This window comes from Branchiostoma floridae, chromosome 18 (assembly GCF_000003815.2).
Source record: "Branchiostoma floridae strain S238N-H82 chromosome 18, Bfl_VNyyK, whole genome shotgun sequence".
NCBI lineage: Eukaryota > Metazoa > Chordata > Leptocardii > Amphioxiformes > Branchiostomatidae > Branchiostoma > Branchiostoma floridae.
This window is the reverse complement of record NC_049996.1, coordinates 10299261-10320146: the sequence shown is the minus strand read 5'-3', so window position 1 is coordinate 10320146 and position 20886 is coordinate 10299261. Positions and strand designations below refer to the sequence as shown.

Below are 20886 nucleotides of genomic sequence, written 5' to 3'. Positions count from 1 at the left end.
TGTCAGTGTTTATAGTTTAATTGATTACAGTATTTTACAACTTAAAGGCAGAAGTATTGTAAACCAATACAATACTGGTTGATTAACAGTCCAAGTTTGATTAACAATTAAGTTTGAAGTTAAGTTTGAAGTGTCCTGTGTTTGGCAATCTGATGTGTGATGTGTTAAAGGGTACTGTATAGATGTTGTTTTAAACATATGTTGTACATCCTTACAGGGAGGAATGATCTTCGTGGTGGGTAAAGTGGATGGCCTGATGAACATTAGTGGGAGGAGACACAACACTGATGACATCATCGCCACGGTGCTGGCAGTAGAGCCAATGAAATTCATCTACAGGGGGAGGATCGCAGTTTTCTCCATCAAAGTCTTGAGAGACGAGAGAATAGTCATCATCGCTGAGCAGAGACCAGATTCTTCGGAAGAAGATGTAGGTCATGTCCTTAAGTTTGTATCCCACCATTTTGTAGGTCCCAGTTCACCTTAAGTTGTCATTGCTACAATAGTGCCTTGATTCGTAGCGATGTTCAGACATCGGATTGACCAGCATGTTATTTTCAGGCATGTAAACTATGCCCAGAATATTATCATCATATTCATAAATATGACCTTAAATGTGCTTGTAACTTGATATTGTATATACATATACATGTATATGCTTGGTACCGTGGTGAAGAAAAGTGTTACATCACAGCACCTAGCAATATATTTTTCCTGTGTTCTGAATGAATGGTCTGAATGTGTGTGTAGTACTATTGTCGTATTGATGAAGAAAAGCCCACCCATCACATCAACAGGCAATTTTTTTGTGTGTGTCTTTGTGCAGAGTTTCCAGTGGATGAGTCGAGTACTGCAGGCTATAGACAGTATCCACCAGGTGGGCGTGTACTGCCTGCTGCTGGTGCCTGCCAACTCACTACCAAAGGTAAATAGCTCCACCTAGCATCCAGTTGGGAAACTGCAGCACTTCTGATAGACACAGGCATAACTTTCTTGCTAACTTTTTTGTACACTCAGTTGTCAAGATTGACCAGTTGCCAGACATTACCTTACTCAGAGTATCAGTGTCTATCAGGATACATTGTAATATTTTCCATGTTTTCCACTTTCTGTGTTGCTGTTTTGATTCACAAATTTATCACTGGTTACCAACTGCTTGTACATGTTTCAAAACCTCGACTGGTGCAGGAGCACCACCTACCTTTCTTTCTTTCTTTCTTTATTCATTAAAATCAACCTTACAGAGATTAATTCTTAGCAGAAGCACCTCTGAATGCTGTTGATCTTACAATGTGACTCAGAGTAAATTCTTACAACAACTAGACAACGCATGGCATACACAGTACATAGACAAATAAAAACACTTAGGCACCAGTCATTGATTTGTTGTACAGTCTGATTGTATAGTGTACTACCATCTGTTGAAAGAATTGCACCACCTGTAGCCTACGCATGCACCATAAATGCAGCCTGAATTTGCAGTTGCTTTGGTTTACAAACAAATGTATCACTGGTTAGCAACTTCTTGTACATGTACACATTATTAAGTGTTGACTGGTGCAGGAGCACCACCTAGCATCTCTTGAAGGAAATGCACTACCTATAACCTACACATACACCAATGCTTAACAGTGGTATTTCCCATGTTTGCAGACCCCGTTGGGTGGTATCCACCTGTGGGAGACCAAGCAGAGGTTTATGGAAGGCAGCCTGCACCCCTGTAATGTGTTGATGTGTCCGCATACGTAAGTGTTGGTTCATCCGGTGTAGTAGGGTCAGAATGAGAAGAAAAATCCCAGAGAGGGATAAAATCTTTGTTGTAAACTTGCCAAAATCTTTGTGTTTAACTTGCCCTTGCTTCAGAAGTATTGAAGAAAATTTGAAGGTTTGAAGTGAAGACAGTAAAAATGCACCTCTTTCATGTGCACTTGGGCCTCAGTTTCTTAACACCATATTAATTTAATATTTATACAATTTGTTGGCATAATAAATCATCAGTGGCTATTCCCATCTTAGAATGTATCTCTTATAAAGGTTTTATGTTGCTGTCCTAATTGGTTCTTTTTCCATTCCAACAGGTGTGTTACAAATCTTCCAAAGCCAAGACAGAAACATCCAGGTATTTTGCTTATGTGTTTGCATGGAAAGTTGGCAAAATGAGTATGTTTTATCTTATTCTTGCCGAGAGAAGGTAAAAATGGATTGTTTGTCTTCCAGTGTTGTGTGAAGTCCTGTAGAAGAATTTTATTTGCTATGATTGTTACATTTTGTTATGTCAATAACATGAAATGTTTTATCCTTCAACATTCACACTCACTTACAACACTCCAAGCTAGCAGTTATACCTGTACATGCACCTGTACAGTGCTTCTGCCCCCAGAAGGACTTTGTAATGGAGCAAGGGAAAATCACGCCAGCGACTTGTTCCGTACATGTAGACAGTTTAATGGTGTTCTCTGTGTGTGTTTTCTGCAAAAATTCCCTCCAGAAGTTGGTCCATCGTCCGTCATGGTGGGCAACTTGGTGCAGGGTCGGCGCATCGCGGGCGCACAGGGCAGGGACATCGGAACTCTGGACGGGGACGACGAGCAGTATAGAAAGGTTGGTACAGCTGCTGCACTAGCGCCCTCTTTCTGGGTCTGTCAGAAATGCAGGAAAGTCTTCCCACAACTAACGGTACATGCTTGGGTTATTTTCCATACATGTATAATCGCCATTCATTTCATTTTCAGGTCTTGAAGGTAATACATTGGATTTGAAAGTACCTTTTAGTGTTAATTTTCTGTAATGGTATCCTCTCATTTCAGACGTTACTGATATGGAGGCATTATTATACCATAATCGCTTCTGTTGTCATGCAGAATTTGACATAAACAGAAAAAGAATTGGGAAGCCACCTTTCCACAGTTTTCATTCCTTTCAAATATTTTTCTCAAAGTCTTAGACCAACACTTGGTTTACATATATCTGTGACATGTATATTTTTATAATATAGATACAGAATGCACAGTTGTAGCATAGTCATCATATGTGTTCAGAATGTATGTAAATATCCTTTTGTGTTGCCTGTTATGTTGAACTGCACTACCTTCACACTTACAACACCTGACGTACATTCCCTCAGACTTTCCCACATTGGTGCAACTCTGGAACTCTGAACTTCTCAGTTTCCCAGTTTCTTCTCTCTAAAAGTTCTTCTCAAATCTTTCTCTGAAAGCTATCCCTCTGGAAGACCTCTCTTCCTCATTTTGGTATGCTCTCATTAACTTTTTTGTTTTGTTTTTTGCTGGGAACGTTTCCTTGAATTCCAGGGTTTCTCCTCCCTGCGGTTGAGCGGCAAACAGCACATCCCGAGCGATCCCATCGAGTCGACAGGAAAAACCGTGAGACGCTTTTCGAACCTAGAACCACGCGGCGGCCCGTACTGTATTCTCTCCACCTGAAGCGAAGCACCCTGCACAAAGCATGCCCTTATCCCAGCACAGTGCACTTTACATATTATAACACTTCAGTGCCTTTACTTTGTACCAAAACATGCAACATTCATACTTTATTTTTATAAACTTATAAATGCATATTTAAGAAATGACAAGTAAACAATGACATGCTTGCAAGTTTGTTTAACGTAATCCAACCACACAGCATGTTACATAATGTACATTACGACGTACATGTCTTTGGTCTGCTTTTTCTTACATTTAATTTGATTGGTTGACCAACATTGGCTGCTTTTACCATTCTCTTGGCACGTTGAACACTTGATGTATAGATTCTGAGAATGAATTTTATAAACTTAATTTGGAATTATTCTATATCCAAATAAACATTTTATTTCACTACTTTTACAACAGTCATGCAACCAAACACTCATACACAAACTATTGTGATAAAGACAATGAATGATTTTGACGGAGACCTACTATTTAGACTACTGTACAGCATAATCCCAACAATCCTACGACCTATCCTGCACCTTTTGTTTACGTGACTGTGTAAACCGGTGATTGTGGTTGGTAGAGTATAGCACTGTTTTTGTTACCATTTGCTACGTCACACACTCGTGCATGCACTTCACAGGAGAGAATACGGTACCGACGCTCGATAGAACTCTCAACCAATGGCAAGCCCGAAAATCAAACCTTTGGAGGGCTGTTTAAAGTCATGTTTGACACTTGTATATCAAGTTGTCCTCCATGTCAAGCTTTAGCGACGTGCACATTTATCACTTGTTCTAATCTTGTATAATGCAGTACAATAGTTTGTGTGCAAATTTAAATCCTATGATATGAATTTCATTGTCACCTGCCCTATGGCCTTTACATGTATAATGGAACATCTTGCTTTAATTTCTTTCCACTTTCAGTCAGAGACTGTGCTTTGCAATTTGTAAACTGCTCATGATAAAACTCTCCTTGCTCATTTTGTATATGTTTCATTGCAAACCCCAAATTTTGCTGTCCATGCATATACATTTGTAGTCTCAACCAGACCTCCGAGCTATATACATGTAGGTTGCTGAAAAAAAATAGAACTTGGGCCCATAAGACAGATAACATACCAAAGGATTTAGCTGGCATGGCTTGACAGTCCTGAAGTTGAAAACTGGACTCCCAAGCCAGCTAACTTCTCTGGCATGTTATCTGTGTATTCTGTGTGTTTTCGGTCAAGTTCTACTATTTTTCCAGCAACTTAGGGAGTCTGTTAGAGGCAAGCTCACATACTTTTAAGTTACAAAAGTATGTTCAATTATAGTTCATTGTTTCTTTTCTCATGTTCAAACATCACTTTATTACCCCTCCTCTTCAGACCATCTTTATCAGCCCTGTTTGTAAAGTCACTAAATTCCTCTGATTCTCTTTTTATTATTCTCTTGTTATGTACATGAAAGCATAGCACTCCTTTATCTACATCTTGTTACACTGTGTGAAACTCCTATACTCATATAAGTTCTCACACTGTTAGTCTACTAACTAACCTTAAGCAGGTGACAATCAGCTTAACCCTCCCCCTACAGCCCTTCTATTGTTTGACAACTCAAACAAGCAGGGGGAAGGTTAAAAAGTCCTTCAGTATCATTCATCTCCAGCAGTTTCTTCAAGCTGTGTCAACTTCACCTTTCATACCGGTGTCTCGTTTATTTCTCCTTATTGACATTACATTGTTGTTTCTTTTGTCCAGCATCAGTTCCTGTCAGAAATCCTGCAGTGGAGAGCAGCCACCACTCCGGAGGAGGTTCTCTTCTCACAACTCAATGCAAAGGTGACTTTCAAGTGTACTTGATGAATGAATGAATGAAAAACTCTTTCTTGGATTCTCTTGCCCATTGGACTTTGTACCCATGTATAGGAATAGCCATAGCAAAGTAGAAGTTCATCATCTGTTACATAGGACTGTCCAAACCTCCCAAAGCACTATAGAGATTGTATTCCAGTATAGATTCATATATATTAGTACCTTTTCTGAGCTAGGCTTAGTGTAGGCAGTCTTTGTAGGCTCCACCATTTTCCCAATCTTGCATTTTCTCTAAATACCCGAAGTATAGGGAATGCATTTATGCTATCCCAGAAGACCTGTTAAGAATCACAATCTTCCAAGCTTTCCAGAATTGGATTGAATCAGCCAAAACCAACTTTACTAGAGTAAATTCCCCTTTCAGCTCAGAATATATCAGTCTTAGTTCCAGTTATATGATTATGTTTTGGGAGTATGTACCAAATTACTTGGAAATGCATGACGATGTATGAAATTTACAACACTTTGACATATTAAAAAAATCACTGTATAAAGCATGCTGCAGTGAAATACCACAAAAAAATACCCTTGATGGAATGGATCAATCCAGGACTGCACCACTCAAAAAACAGGGGTGTTTCAAAGGTTCACTTTTCATGTTCCACAGACCACAGCATACCGTGTGCGGAGTGGCAGCATTTCACGGCTCCTGAGGACTGGCTCTGGGGTACTTCTAATGTCACAAACCCACTGTGTGCTCTCATGTAGATCTCTGGTAGAACCGCACAGGAACAAATGGCAAAGAACTGGTAGCTCCTACCAAATGTGATTTGTAGTCTTTGAACCCAAGTTTTCAGTTCTTCTCTAATGAAAACAAAGCAAAGGAGATGATCATCTGAGGTGCAAAATGTGGAGTCAAGAGAAGTCACCTCTATTTGACTAATAAATTGTTTCTATGCTAGCAGTCACGAGATCAAATGGTTAGAGTTCTATTCCGGACATTCCTGGGTAGCTTTCATGCCCTGGGAAATGCTCTTTACAAGACTTTCCTCACTCTACCCAGGTGTAAAATTGGGTACTACTACCTGACTTCGGTTGGGAACTTGATTGGCAGTGGAAGGAGAGGGATGGGCTCTGCCTTCCAATGCAGTGCCCTATACACTGCGAGTGAAACAACCGCACGGTCCCCTAGCAAGCTACAAATGCGCCATGGGGATCTTCTTACGCTGCGCATCTTGTACAAGTGCAGCAGAGTCATTTTACCGGTAAATGTCAGAATCAGTGGTATGCTTGTCCAAATTCTCGGTGACATTACAGGCTCATGGATTCCCTCTAGTGACAAAGAAAGATTTATCAGTCAGCAGTTGTTGCCATTTGTTCCAGTGCAGGTTGAATGTGCTTTACTAAACCAGTGTGCACTCTCTCCAGATGTAGCCTGGCTGCAGAACTAGTGAATGCTGTGTAGACTGAGATCATGCCTGGCTTCTCTACAGTCTGGGTCTCATGGCTCACAAACAGTACCTTACAACCTGGTCCGCAATTTCAGTGCTACTCTATTCTTGCCATTGTCAAAAATAGAATGTATTTTACTGTGCAACAATTTTCCATGGATAATTTTTGACTCTGTGACTCTGTGAGGAATAAAGAAATCTTTTCAAGCAGCAAACCAGTCTAAATAAGATATAGTCTTTATGCCTGTCACACAGTCATTGGCCGTTGAATCTCAAAATCACCTGAGAGTCCAGTGTATTTTAAGCCCAAAGATCTCCCCTATCACATTGAATGAGGCTCGTTGACCTGCAAAAGTTGACCCAAAAATTATACAATGATCAAGAGTATACAGAACATATTACTACGAATTGAAAATTGTCACTTGCACCTTGCAAACTTAGGCCAATTGATTTTCCTGCTGTTTTGATGCTTTACCATCTATTAGGTACATGTATTACTGGGCTCATTGCACCCTTAGGTTGTATGGTACTGTGTTTGTGTTGCCCAGACCCAGACTGTCCCACTGAAGGAATGGCTCCATGGTTATAGAACAAGGAATGCTGGAGGCTGCTGCATGGTTACTGATACACCTTCACATTTCATTCTCTCATTCCCTCATTCACTCACAGACCCCTCTTCCAGCTTATACTCGTGTGTTGAGACGTAACCTGTACAATGTGTTTGCTGTAGAGTAGACAAACGTCTACATGTTTGTCAGTGGACTGAAGTTTTACTTCTGTGTGTAAATATGTGTGTTGTATACTGTCTTTCTATAGTTTCTACATTATACTTCAAAGGCATGTTGTAGGAACCAGTTTGGAGGACTTTGATGCTGCCATTTTGTGTATATTGTCAGACATTTAGCTACTACCACAATCTGTGATCTTTCATCAGTGACTGAGCAATATACATGTAATAGCCTTTGAGATTCAAGATTTGTGGCCTATGAGATTTTAACCTATTGCATGTGTTGCCCTGCATGACAAGATTCAGGTGGAACTGGTATACCGTAGACTATGTGACTGTATATTTGTCTGTAGTATAGGAGATCTAACCAACAGTTTGTGATTATTCTTGTTGTTTGTACATGTGTTGCCAAATGAATCTTCTGCATGACATAAAATTCAGCTTAACTGCTTTACCATAGACTATGAGCCCCAGTCTACATTGTATGTGTCTGCAATGTCTGCTAAGAAACAGTTTGTGATTATTGTTGTCTGTTTGTTTGTTTACAGGGAGGGGGTGCGGGTGCCGTGTCCTGTATGCAGCTGCACAAGCGTGCGGAGAGGATCGGCTGCCTGCTGCTGGAGAAGGGGAAGATCAACACAGGCGACCACGTGGCTCTTATCTTCACTCCTGGTCAGTACAGGACCGGAAATCCATCTGTCATTCATGTCTAACAGTTAGAAGTGTTAGCAGGGCTTGAAATACTTTTTTCTGCATACCTGTACAGGTGCAGGTAACATTGAAAATTACCTGCACCAGACAAATTTTACCTGCACCACTCTGAATTTTGGAAGTATGGATCATACTAAAATTGTTCAGGAACTATTGCTATTTTTTCTTTTATACATAATTGGTGGTAAAAGTCAATGCAGCTTATAACAATCCACATACACCTTGATCACAGGACATTTATGTATAAAGCCCTTTACATTGACCTGTGCAAGTTAGGTGCAGGTACACCAGAAATACCTGCACAGCTGAAATTTTACCTGCACTAACCTGCATATGCAGGTGGTATTTGTTATTGTTATTTGTTATGGTTATTGTTATAGTTTCTGAACTGTGATTGTACAAAATACAATTGGAAAATGTAATAGTGAGAGTGTGACTATCTAAAGCAGGGCTGCCTCTAGGATCGGAAATCCATCTGTCATTTACGTCTAGCTGTTAGAAAGTGTTAGTTGTTTCTTGAGAAAGATGATTAAAGTGAAACTGTGATGGTGTAAAGTATACCTGGAAATCATGATATACAGTATATAGCACCTTATATCTGAGCCAGGTCGGTACTTAAAACGTAAATCCTAGGATAGGATAGTTCTGTGTACACAACCAGTTTGTCTGAAGTGATCGAATGAGAATCCATTAAAATCAAATCTATCTCGTTCTCCAGGTATTGACCTTATTGCAGCTGTGTATGGCTGTTTCTATGTTGGTAAGTACATTGTCATTATCTATAGTCCTGTTATAGTTGTCATTTTTGTGACAAATGACATTTGCAATAACAGTATCAAATGGTAATGAATCTCACATACATGTACTTTTAAGTAAAAAAAGTCCTTATTTTTTCATGGCGATTTTGTAGGTTTTCTGACCTGATCCCGCACAGCTATAAAAATGTACATCATAAAGATCTAAAAGTTACCTTACCTGACCTTTGACCTGTGGTTCTATCCACCAGGTGCTGTTCCAGTCCCCGTGCGCCCTCCCCACCACCAGAACATCGCCACCACCCTCCCCACTGTCAAGATGATCGTGGATGTCAGCAAGTCTGTGGCAGTCCTCACCATGGGAACTATGCTAAAACTACTCAAGTCTAAAGTAAGGGATAGTGCCATTGAATGGAAGAGTCAGTCAGTCAGTCAGTCAGTCAGTCAGTCAGTCAGTCAGTCAGTCAGTTAGTGAGTGAGCCAAAGAACCCATGAATGAATGAATGAAGGAATGAATGACTAAATAGTTGCCTAACTTGTGTACAGTGTTTGCTGGAAATCAATTAATGTGTGTAACAGACTTTTTGCAACACACGTATTTTGCATTTCTTAAAGTAGATTGTTTCATTCAATGAGATTTAATCTTATTGAATATTCGTCATTTCCACCCAGGAGGCAGCTAGTGCAATAGATGTGAAGACGTGGCCAGTGTTGTTAGACTGTGACGACACGCCCAGAAAAAAGCTGTCCAGTATCTACCGGGCTCCCACACCTGAGATGCTGGCTTACCTGGACTTTAGTGTCTCCACTACGGGCATGCTGGCTGGTATCAAGGTGAGTTATCAATCAACCGATAAATAAATCAATAACTCTAACCCACACCTGAGATGCTGGCTTACCTGGACTTCAGTGTCTCCACTACGGGCATGCTGGCAGGTATCAAGGTGAGTTATCAATCAATCAATTGACCAATCAACCAATTAATCAATCAACCAATTAATCAATCAATCAATCAGGGTATCAACTTCTGATGCACAACAGCTGTAGAAATCTCTCTTCAGGATGTTTCTGGTATAGGGCCTCCAATTGGCTCTATTGACCCCAACCCCTCTAAGTCTGTTGAAGACTTGCTCCTTTCACCATCTTCTGGGATGCCCTTTAGGGTGTCAAGGAATGGTAAACTATGTTGAAAGTAGAAGTGATTCCTATGACTACAAACATATATTTAGCATTTATCGTTACTAGTATGTATTCTACAGATTTTAAATGTTTAAATATTAAAACGTTGTTGTGTTGTTTTCCTCAGATGTCCCACTCTGCGGCCAGTAACCTGTCCCGCTCGTTGAAGCTGCAGGCAGAACTGTACCCGTCCAGAACCATCGCCCTGTGTCTGGACCCCTTCTGTGGGCTGGGCTTCGTACTCTGGTGCTTAGTGGGGTAAGATATACTCTTACTAGTTGTGCATGTCACAGTGTAACTATAAGTTAAATCAACTTCTAGATGCAACAGCAGTACAGTTTTGTTATGTCATTGGTGTCACTTTTTGATACTCAATGTGTAGCTTGTACCTAGTACTTACTTACTAGCATGTAAAATATATGTATCTGCAAAAAACACACACTAGCAGACAGACAAGTAACAGTACCTTAGTAGCCTCTTCCATGACGTGGACTGTCTTGCCTGATTAAAGACTAAGTCTACCACCTCTGAGCTCTACTACTTGTACTTCCTGCCACTCAGGGAAGTCTGTTTTTTGCAGTCATCTTCCTACTCACCAGCTAAATGTAGTACTCAGATGACTGTGGACACAGAAAACAAGTTCACCAACATAGATTGTACATGGAGTCAGCATCATTAAAGCCCTAAGAAAACTATACACAACCATCAATTATGACCTTTGCTCTTTAACCCCAGGGTGTATGCAGGTCACCACACCATCCTGATCCCCCCTGCAGACGTGGAGGCTAACCCCTCACTCTGGCTCATGGCTGTCAGTCAAAATAAAGGTAACACAAATGCATTTTTACAACAGAATGGAGTCACAGATTCCACATCTACATCTACTAGTGATAAGTCAGTAGTTCTAACTGTTATTTCATACTTTTTTGTTAACATAACTATTGCTAAGTATCTGGACTAAACATATTTCTTGTTTCCAGTGCGTGATGTGTTCTGCTCATATGGAGTGATCGAGATCAGCACCAAGGGACTGGGAGGGTCAACTGGTACCTTGAGGGTAAGGACATGTTTCTGGAAGTTTTTCACAGTAAACTAGTAAAAAGATGTTAAATACATCTCAAATGGCTTTCTTTCAGGGGAACCGTATGGCTTTGAAATGTATTTAAGGCCCTTTATCTCAATTAGGGACAGAAATGTACTTGTTTGGATGGACAAGAATTTCACCATCTAAGCTGAAATGAAAATTAATTCCATTGTAAGAGGGAAATGATTTCAAGCTGGAGACAGCCCTTGTCTCAGTAAAAAAAATATGGCCCTCTAACATGTGCTCTTGTTTTTTTCCTTACCAGGCCAAGGGTGTGAACCTGTCAGGTGTGCGGACCTGTGTGGTTGTTGCGGAGGAGAGACCCAGAATAAACCTGTGTAACTCCTTCTCTAAGCTGTTCAAGGACGTGGGGCTGTCCCCCCGCGCTGTCAGCACCACCTTCGGCTGCAGGGTCAATGTTGCTGTCTGTTGCCAGGTAACTGTCACACAGATACTTTACTGGCTGTACTAAATCATCCTTCTTTTTGTGTTGAGGGAAAGCAGTTGTGTAAAGAATAAAACTGCTTAGTGGTGTTGTGTTGTTTTATCTCTGTTAGTGTTTTGTTTATTTCTCATACAGCCATAAGTCTATGTAGTAAATGCAAGCTGCATAAGACTAAGGTTTTATCAACCCAGACTAGGTAACATCACTCCTTTTATTGATCAGACTCTGGTAGGCTCTTAAAAAAGAGGCTTTCCTCAAACATGGGACCTTCAGTTTTCATCCCTTCCGACAAGATAATCTATAATCAAAGCTAGATATACATTTTCACCTGATTTGAGCGAGGGAATAGTTGAAATTTCCCACAGGCACAACATACAAGGGATTCAATCCAACAACCTTTAAATTCTACATCACCAACCCTAACCAAAAGACCACCTTGCCCCATGTCCTATACAGGGTACGTCTGGCCCCGACCCCACGTCTGTGTTTGTGGACATGCGAGCCCTGCGGAATGACAGAGTCACCCTGGTGGAGAAGGGCAGTCCTCACAGCCTGTGTCTCATGGAGTCGGGAAAGGTAAGAGACTGTAGTAGTACTGTTTTCTCCTTCCTAGATTTTACAAGTAGTTTCAGGGCACTGTTCTCCCTGTACATGTTCAGTTTAATGATCCAAACATGTAATACTGATATTAACAGCACAGTGGTTACTCAAGTTCAATGTAAGATAGCATGAATATCCTGTGCATTAGCTTGCACAATGTAAATCCTTGTACTTTCCTTTGAGAGGCTTTATACTTAACACTTTCCTATTACCATTCCAACAGTCACTTTACTTTGTCACTGTTCTGCTCCTTTTCTGTAAACAGTAAGACATATTGTTTAAGCCCAGAGTAACCATACTTTCTCTCTCCCCAGATCCTGCCAGGAGTGAAGGTGGTGATAGCTAACCCTGAGACAAAGGGGCAGTGTGGGGACTCCCATCTGGGAGAGGTGGGTACAACCCTTCTACAATTCTGACAATAATGTTGTAAATTGTACTGTCTACCAACAAAGTATTGCATTCTAACAGAAGTGCGTTAAAACAAACAGTTTCAGTTGAAGAAATGTAGATTTCTATGGCATCGTAGACATCTTAAATGATGTATATCAAATAGCTTTCCACTCCTCAGAATTTTATGATTTTATGTTCATTGTGTTATTAGATTTTCAATTACCGGTATTTGTTAGAATCACTCTAATCATACAGGCCACAACACCCGTTGAAAAATGTTTGATCTTCTAATCCAATGTACCTGAATACACATATTGGCTGGTTTCTGTTTGAAAGATACAGTTTACTGTTACTGTTCTGTTTTTGTTTACTGTTACTGTTCTGATTACTTTTTGGTTAAGTTTGCGGGGATTTACTTTCGCAGTGGTGGGAAAATGTTCCTGTAGGCACCATGAACTGCAGTCTCATACATAAAATTGTTCGCGGATCTTTTAAGTTTGCGGTGAATTGGTCCCCGCAAAAAAACACAAAAACAAAACCACAGCAACCTTTCTGCATTTACAGTAATAGAAAATGTAGATACATAAGTCATATTGATTTACACTTGTCCTCAGATCTGGGTGTCCAGTCCACACAGTGCCAGTGGCTACTTCACCATCTACGGAGACGAGTCCTTGCAGAATGACCACTTCTCAGCCAGCCTGACCACAGGCGACACCACGCAGGTCTACTCCAGAACCGGCTACCTGGGCTTCCTCCGACAGACGGACCTCACCAATCACGCAGGAGGTCAGTAAAGGTCAAAGCAGGGGAGGGGATACAGCCATCCCAGCATTCCTTGCTATACACATTCAGGGCTCGAAATACCACATGCATATGCAAGTTTGTGCAAGTAAAATTGGTGTGGTGCAAGTAAGTTTAGACCAAACTTGCACCAGTGCAAGTTACTTTTGTCCTCTAATACCTGACATTAGAAAAGCTTACACACACCGAGAATATTGTCTGTCATTGAAAGGTAAAAGAAAATAACACTGAATAAAAAAAAGCCTAAATTTGTTATTTCTAAATTTGGTTAGACATCCAGGTAAACTATTTTTTTAAACAAATCCATCTCTACAATGCTAATGATTCCTATGGTGCTGTCTTACTTTGATTTGCATATGAGTTACATTTGCGTACTAATTAGTGACTTTAATATGTTCAACTGGTTTTTCCAGTTATATGTATTGTATTGAGTGGTTCTACCACTTCATTCTGGAGATGCTTAAGAATAGTTACTGTGATGGATGTCACTCGAAGAGTCCAGAAGAAATCTATGGATCTTATCGAGTTGTAGACATTGAATTGTCTTTAATTGAGGCTAAATTCACAGTTTTATGAAACAGTTTGTACAATTTCAAACCAAAAATAAGATACGCTACGGAAAAACAAATATCCAAACATGTGGTCTTTACCGGTATGTATCCCCATTTACTCACGTACATTTGCAAATTTTCAGAAGAGGAGATAAGGGGTTAACAGTTCACTATTTTGGGTTGTGCAAGTAAGTTTCTTTTGGTGCAAGTTACCTTTGGCTTAACTTGCACAGGTGCAAGTTGACTGAAAAGTGTATTTCGAGCCCTGACATTCCACAATACCCTGTAGTCAAACCTTTTGGACAGCTGTTGAAAAATTGCTTTTATATTGATGCATTACTTACATGTGATATCCTTTTAATGATGTGGCAAGTTGTTCATCAACTTCAGTTATAAATGTGACTAATTAAGACTTTACAGTCACCCTTATGATAGTTTTTTTAGAAGACTTTGGAAACCAATGAATGTGAAGCATAATTGCAGCTTTGTGTGGGTACGATCTAATAGATATTTTCGCCCAATAGTTTTCCAATATGTACAATGAACTTTTTGTCAAAGATGTATTTTTACACTTACTTCAGTATGGAACAGTATGAATGTCAATCAGCACCAAGGACAGCAATACCAGTATGAATGTCATTCAGCACCAGGGACAGTAATGCAAGTTTAGCTGCTTTTTTTCCAATCAGCTGTTACACTTTGTATAGCTATATTTAACAAAACCTGTTCCTTCCCCTGTAGAGTACCATGATGCCCTGTACATTGTGGGCTCGCTTGACGAGACCCTGATGTTGCGGGGGATGCGGTATCACCCTATCGACATTGAGAACAGCGTGCTCAGATGTCACAAGAACATCTGTGAATGGTAATGTTTAAGAAGTGATAGCATATCATTGTTTTTTTATCTGTAATGATTGTGAATCATCATTGGTATTTTCAATGGTAGCACTTTTCCTGATTGGTGTACAGTTTCTTTTTCGATTGGTGGATGCTTTCAAATTTCAGAGCAGAGCGCAACAATGATGACTATTCCCACTCCTACCTTACCAATTTTTTATTCTATTCATTCTCCTCAATCATTACTCAGTTATTGTAAGGACATTTGACCTGGATAGTTAGGTTCTTAAGAGAAATGTGTGACTTGAAATATGTAAGGTAAATGATGTGAATTCATTTCTGTCCAACAGGTGCAACTTATGTTGTGTGTAAATACATGTATATTTACATAAATGTCTTCAAGTTCATCCTGATTTGATTTTGCGGTAAGGAAAAAATAGAGTGTTTGCAGTGGTTTTAAGTGTGTAATTAGAGCACATTCTGTTTAGTAATGGAAACGTCTACTGGTTTTAAGTTTGCCATGAAGCAGCCAGAACAAAAAGAGATAACATAAATTTCAAGAAATGTGTTAAAGGTAATAAATGTCTGCTGATGTTGTTGTTGTTTGACGATGTTGTTGTTGTTTTCAGTGCTGTGTTCACCTGGACCAACCTGCTGGTGGTAGTGGTAGAACTAGAGGGACCTGAGAACGAGGCCCTGGACCTGATCCCCCTGGTCACCAACGTGGTGCTGGAGGAACACTACCTCATCGTGGGGGTGGTGGTGGTGGTGGATCCAGGTCAGTGGGGAGACAAGTAGAGTAGTGCAGTAAGCCCATAGAAACATAAATAAAAAGTGATCAGTCACATGATTTTGCTTTGAATTGTGTATCAATGGTGTCTATTTAAGCTTTATTTGGAGCCCGTTTCTGAGATAATATTTTTACAACATTCCTGCACCTCAATGACAATTTCAGTAGATTGAGAACTTTGTTTGACTGATAGCTACCGGTATGTGTGATCTCCTTGTTAAACTGCTATTATATAATTAATATGTATGTTGCAGTTGTAAATCGAATCTCTTCAGATAGCGTAAAGGTTTATTCTTTTAGTAAATACGTGTAGTATCATTTTTGTACGTGCCCCAGGTGTTGCATGTACATTTATATGGACAGTGCTGCCCATGTACAGTGGTCCCTTATATTGACTGGATTCTTCCATGTATGTTTAGGTGTGATCCCGATTAACTCCCGCGGAGAGAAGCAGCGCATGCACCTCCGGGACGGCTTCCTGGCCGACCAGCTGGACCCCATCTATGTGGCCTACAACATGTGACAAAAGGGGGACGCCCCTGCTCAAGACACCCTCCCTCGAGACCGCATCGTAGGCAGCCTACAGAGGAATCAATCCCCCAGACACCAAGCTAACTGACACTTCTGATGTCATCGATTGGGAGAGGCATTGCAGTTTATGAACTTATCATTTGAAATATCAGTTGCAGTTGGATTTGACCATTGGCAGTAATCTGTTTGCCAAAGTATGTCAAAAATTGTCTGTTTTTAAACACCTCACAACAAATTTGATTCAGATTTTGTCTTATTTTACTCTCCCCATTCACCAACTGAAGATGGTAGCTCCCAAATAGAGTATCATTCTTGCTACATCTTCTACTTTAAACAGCCTTCAATAAGACTTGGTCACCGAATTCTTAGATTCTGTATATTTTAAGTCATTGAATAAGATCACATGGCAAGACTTGCAGGTTTGTTGAAGATGTATATTGTTTGCAGGTTTAGAATGGACTGTTAGCCTTGGAAGTATTTTCCTTGGTTTTTATTTGTGTTTTCCTTTTTTGTCATTAAATGTACATAGATCATACAATTCCATTTTTATGTGTGTTGATCACTGTTGCACAGTTACTTTTTGATACACATTTAAATTTATCATATTTGGTTATTTTTAAAGAGTAAGCATGTCAGCATCACACTTATATGGTTGCATGATTAACGCACTCCTCACTGTTAAACATAAGGTGCTGAACTTACTTTTGCTATGCCTTGGTTGTTTGGATTTTTGGTTTTATTTCTCCTTGCTACTGGCTTGAAAAAGCTAATTGAAAAAGTCAATTGCAGGCACTTTTATATGCTTTACAAAATTTCCCATTCTACCATTGATAGAGGTGATTTGGTGTGGTCATAAATGTGTTCTTGGGAGGGAAGACCTAAAATAAGTGGTCTAGTAAAAGAGTGAAAACCTTGGCAGGGGCAAAGGAGTTCCAACAAGAAGAATAACAATGAGAGTGTGTGTCCTCTCTTAGACTTAACTGTTCATAGTGGTAATTATTATGATAGATTTGCATCAGATTCTTGACCATGCACTGGTCATATCCTGGCCACATTGTTTTGGTCCAGGGTGTCTTGTTTATCGAACATAGACTACCAGTAAAACCATTATGAAGTATAACATCAAGCCCTATAGTGAGTGGTATGTACACCCCCTTACCTGTATTAGGCTTTAACATACAGTTATTACCGTAACTGTTACCTGTAGTTTATGTTGACTGGTACACCCAGTAGATACACAGAGGCACCTCCATGTGTATGGTTTAAAGCTGGTTTGTATGGCCCAGCCTAGAAGTAAGGAGTAGAGGTAGTGAAGAGAACATGTATAGTGGACAAATTGCTGCTGGAATCAGGCAGTGCCTGCTGGAGGGTGGCTTTCTTAGATTTTTGGCAACGCCTCTGGGGCAGAGCCATTTTGTGCTGTGTTCTTTACTTGTGTGACTTGTTTTGGTATAGTTTGTATACACATATGACTTAAGTTTTAAATCTTAATTGACAGGTATTTAACCTTTTTTAATTGAAATGAAACCGTTTTAGTATCAAATTGTAAAGCCACATGTTACTACAAAAATGACATAATGTATCATTCCCTATGGTCGCTTATATCTATCTATATATCTTAATAGGAGCTGTTTTTGTTTTGTTTTGCAATGTTAAAAGCAATTTTACTTCATCCTTGGGCGCTGCAAGGAGGTAACACATTGATATCAAAATAATGAAAGCCATTCCTTGTTGATATGAAATTAGCCTTTGGTGTTGTGTTCATACTTGTTGCAAAGTTGTTGTTTTTTCAATTTTCACCATTTGCATTTGTCCTCCACTGCACTTGCAGGCAAAGTCACTCATCCAAAGAGAAAATGGTACTAAGTACATGAAACTGTCCACTAAGACTGACAGAAAGAAGCAAGCTTGTGTTGATAGCGTCATAGCAACTTGTGTCTTGCTCCAGAGGGATGGCATAGTATGCAACCTTTTGGCATCCCCTTGGCAAGTCAATGATTGACCTCAGGTCCAGAGAGTCTACAAAAATGTCTGAGCTCAGAGTGTGCAACTTCTGACCCAGAAGGCAACTGCTGCTGCCACTAGAGCACAAGTGTAAGAACTACCGAAGGACTTACGTTGCTTGTTTTGCATACAATTTTACCCTCCAAAGTTGATGATGAGTCTTACATCACAGAAATAGAATAGTGATGTTGCCATGGAAATAAGTATAGGAGTATACAGATTTAGCTGTCTCATGTTTGTACTTTTTATACTGCTAGAATCATAGAAAATGAACAAGACCCCTACATAGGAGTTGGTACATGTACATGTAGTAAGACTTGTGTGCAATGTTTGGCTAGTGTTCTATTTCATTGTTGTTTGGCTTTATTTTTACAGAGGTTAGTCTGTTCTCCTTTTTGTACAATGTATTCAGTGTTGCAAGGAGACTCGGCTTGTATATAAGGCCTAACACTGCTGTGAATTGTTTATTCGCTGTGTTTTTGCTTTGTCAATTTTATAGCTATGATCAAGTGTTAGGCTGTAAAGATGTACTCCCATTGAATGTATACGTCCTCTGTCAATGATAATTCCATTAATGTCTCATATTATTACTTACTGAGGTAAAGTGTGTTCTGTGGAAATCATTAAAGTCATTAGTAAATCTACAATAAGTCTGAAGTAACAACTGAAAAATTCTCTTTGGGAGAGTTTTGGTCATCTCAAATGCAGTCAATAGGCACATACAGGGGAAAATTAAATATAGTATGTAACAGTAGGGTGAAGATTTGGGGACAAAGGACTAGTTGTTCCTCTCTTGGAGAAATGTTGTAAATAGCCTTCCTGTATACATGGAGTAAAAACCTACACTGTTCACTTCGATGAAGTTGCATGTTTCGATGCATTCAATAATTAAAATGAAGCAGCCATGACCAGAAGTTGTCTTTGTGTCAAAATCCTTAATTTCTCTAGTTTATGATGAAGTTGTAAACTTTTGTTTTTTTAGGTACATTTATGAGACAATCGATCATTTTGAATATTCTTGGGCCGAATGTTGCAAAAGTTTGCACCTGAATGTTAATGTAACTGTTGTTGGCCATTTTTTTTGTCACTACAACGGTCGGTCGATGACCAATGGTGATGACAATATGTACACAGAGTTATGCAACAAGCTTTTTAATGATGCCAATTATGACTAAATGTTGCCAGGAAAAGTTTTATTGTATTTACATAGCATATATACATATAGAAAGTGGGCTGTCACATTTTATCATGTAACTGAAGTTATGGAAAGAAGTTCAGAAATTCTGGCAGGATTATCTCCAAAGCCAGTCAGAAGAATTGACCGACATACCTTTTGAGTCAATATTCCATGAAAAGATTTTACAGGGCTGACTTAATACAATAGACATGTCCCATTTTTAGAAGCAATGGGATACGATATATACAACCATAGGGTTCCTTGAATGTACAATGTAATACACATACAAACTAGAGTTCGGCGACCTCATACCTCCATGAAAATTTAGAGCTTTCGTAAATTTCATGCAATTGACTAACACATTAACATAATTTATGCATGGTGTTGTTCATCGTTGAATAACGTACACATCTCACAATTCTAAAATTCCCATTATTAATCAAAAAGCGGTTTTGTGATTTTTACATAAATTATGCAAATAAGTTCCTCATTACCATATTTGGTATCTGCTTACATTCCACCTATCATAATTAACATGTGTTACATTTATTGAAGTCCAGTTATTAAAAACAATGGAATTATACAATTTCCTCATTAATTATGCAAATTAAGCTCTCATTTGCATAACATGTATATCATTATGAAAATCTTTGCCTAAGCTACCCGCATGCCTAAAATGCAGGCAATCCGTCGTTCCTTTCTGCAGTTATCCTCTTTGGAGTGTCTTGACAAAAACGCCCCTGCAGTTCCACAATTAACTGTTAGAGGGCTGAAACTTGCCCCACTTTGTCATGGCACTAAAAGCTATCTACCACCTAAATGTCAAGACCATAGCATGTCTGGAACAAGAGATACATTGAAAAAACTGAATATTCTCATTAATTATGCAAATGTACTCCTATTTTGCATAATTAGTATCTTATCTTGTACAACATTGTCTAAGGTACCTACATACCAAAAATCATGAAAATCCGTTGTTCCCTTCTTGAGTTATCGTCTTCAGAAGTTTTTGACAAAAATGCCCCTGCTATCCCAAAACTAGATGCTAGGGGGCCCAAACTTATGTCATTTCTTTCTGAGCACAAGAGCTATCTAATACTAAACAAGTGCTTTTAAAAAAAGCTGGCGTTTCGTCTACGTTTATGAGTGTGAACTGTCTTTTTCTTGAAGTAAAATATGTTAGAAAAAGTCACTCAAGGGCTGTTGCGTCTATAAGAAAAATTGTTATTTTGGAAAGGAGTACTGTTTAATAGCTGGTCTTGGCTTACAACTTTATTTTAAATGTACAATAAGTTCATTATAAAATCTATCAATATACTCAGGCACTTATGTACACTTGAAAAAGCACCATCAGCACTGTGACAAGATTCTATCTAAATTGACTACCAAATTAAATGTAAAACAAATATCCAAACCAATTAACAGCTACCTCATCTCTATTAGACTGGTTTCCGCATTTACAACATTTCTTCCTTGTTTTCCTGGATATATATATATAATTTTGCTAATATTCATGAAAATTTCCATACTTTTGTGTCGAGTGGTGTGACTTTCCACATCCGTGTTGTCTGAAAACTTCTGAATGAAGTCGATACTGAACAATGGAGCATTTGCTACT

At 39.3% G+C, this 20886-nt stretch overlaps 1 protein-coding gene across 14 annotated transcripts in view; it reads left to right on the top strand.

Annotated features, from left to right (window-relative positions):
* The window catches only part of LOC118405269 (disco-interacting protein 2 homolog C-like), a 68930-nt gene extending 49925 nt beyond the window's left edge, over nt 1-19005 (top strand). For 8 of the 14 annotated variants that reach the window (XM_035804670.1, XM_035804678.1, XM_035804675.1 and 5 more), the window contains 22 exons: nt 218-430; nt 827-925; nt 1654-1745; nt 2079-2119; nt 2489-2601; nt 3312-3383; nt 5179-5259; nt 5900-5959; nt 7959-8082; nt 8840-8881; nt 9128-9267; nt 9549-9710; nt 10183-10313; nt 10791-10882; nt 11036-11112; nt 11405-11575; nt 12041-12160; nt 12499-12573; nt 13189-13363; nt 14671-14794; nt 15396-15544; nt 15976-19005. In XM_035804670.1, the coding sequence (XP_035660563.1) occupies nt 218-430; nt 827-925; nt 1654-1745; nt 2079-2119; nt 2489-2601; nt 3312-3383; nt 5179-5259; nt 5900-5959; nt 7959-8082; nt 8840-8881; nt 9128-9267; nt 9549-9710; nt 10183-10313; nt 10791-10882; nt 11036-11112; nt 11405-11575; nt 12041-12160; nt 12499-12573; nt 13189-13363; nt 14671-14794; nt 15396-15544; nt 15976-16079 (2457 nt within the window). In that variant the 3' untranslated portion in view covers nt 16080-19005. The remainder of the gene's footprint in view (nt 1-217; nt 431-826; nt 926-1653; nt 1746-2078; nt 2120-2488; nt 2602-3311; nt 3384-5178; nt 5260-5899; nt 5960-7958; nt 8083-8839; nt 8882-9127; nt 9268-9548; nt 9711-10182; nt 10314-10790; nt 10883-11035; nt 11113-11404; nt 11576-12040; nt 12161-12498; nt 12574-13188; nt 13364-14670; nt 14795-15395; nt 15545-15975) is intronic. The other 6 variants (XM_035804671.1, XM_035804677.1, XM_035804676.1 and 3 more) reach the window with 6 other exon arrangements.
* The last annotated feature ends 1881 nt before the right edge of the window (nt 19006-20886 follow it).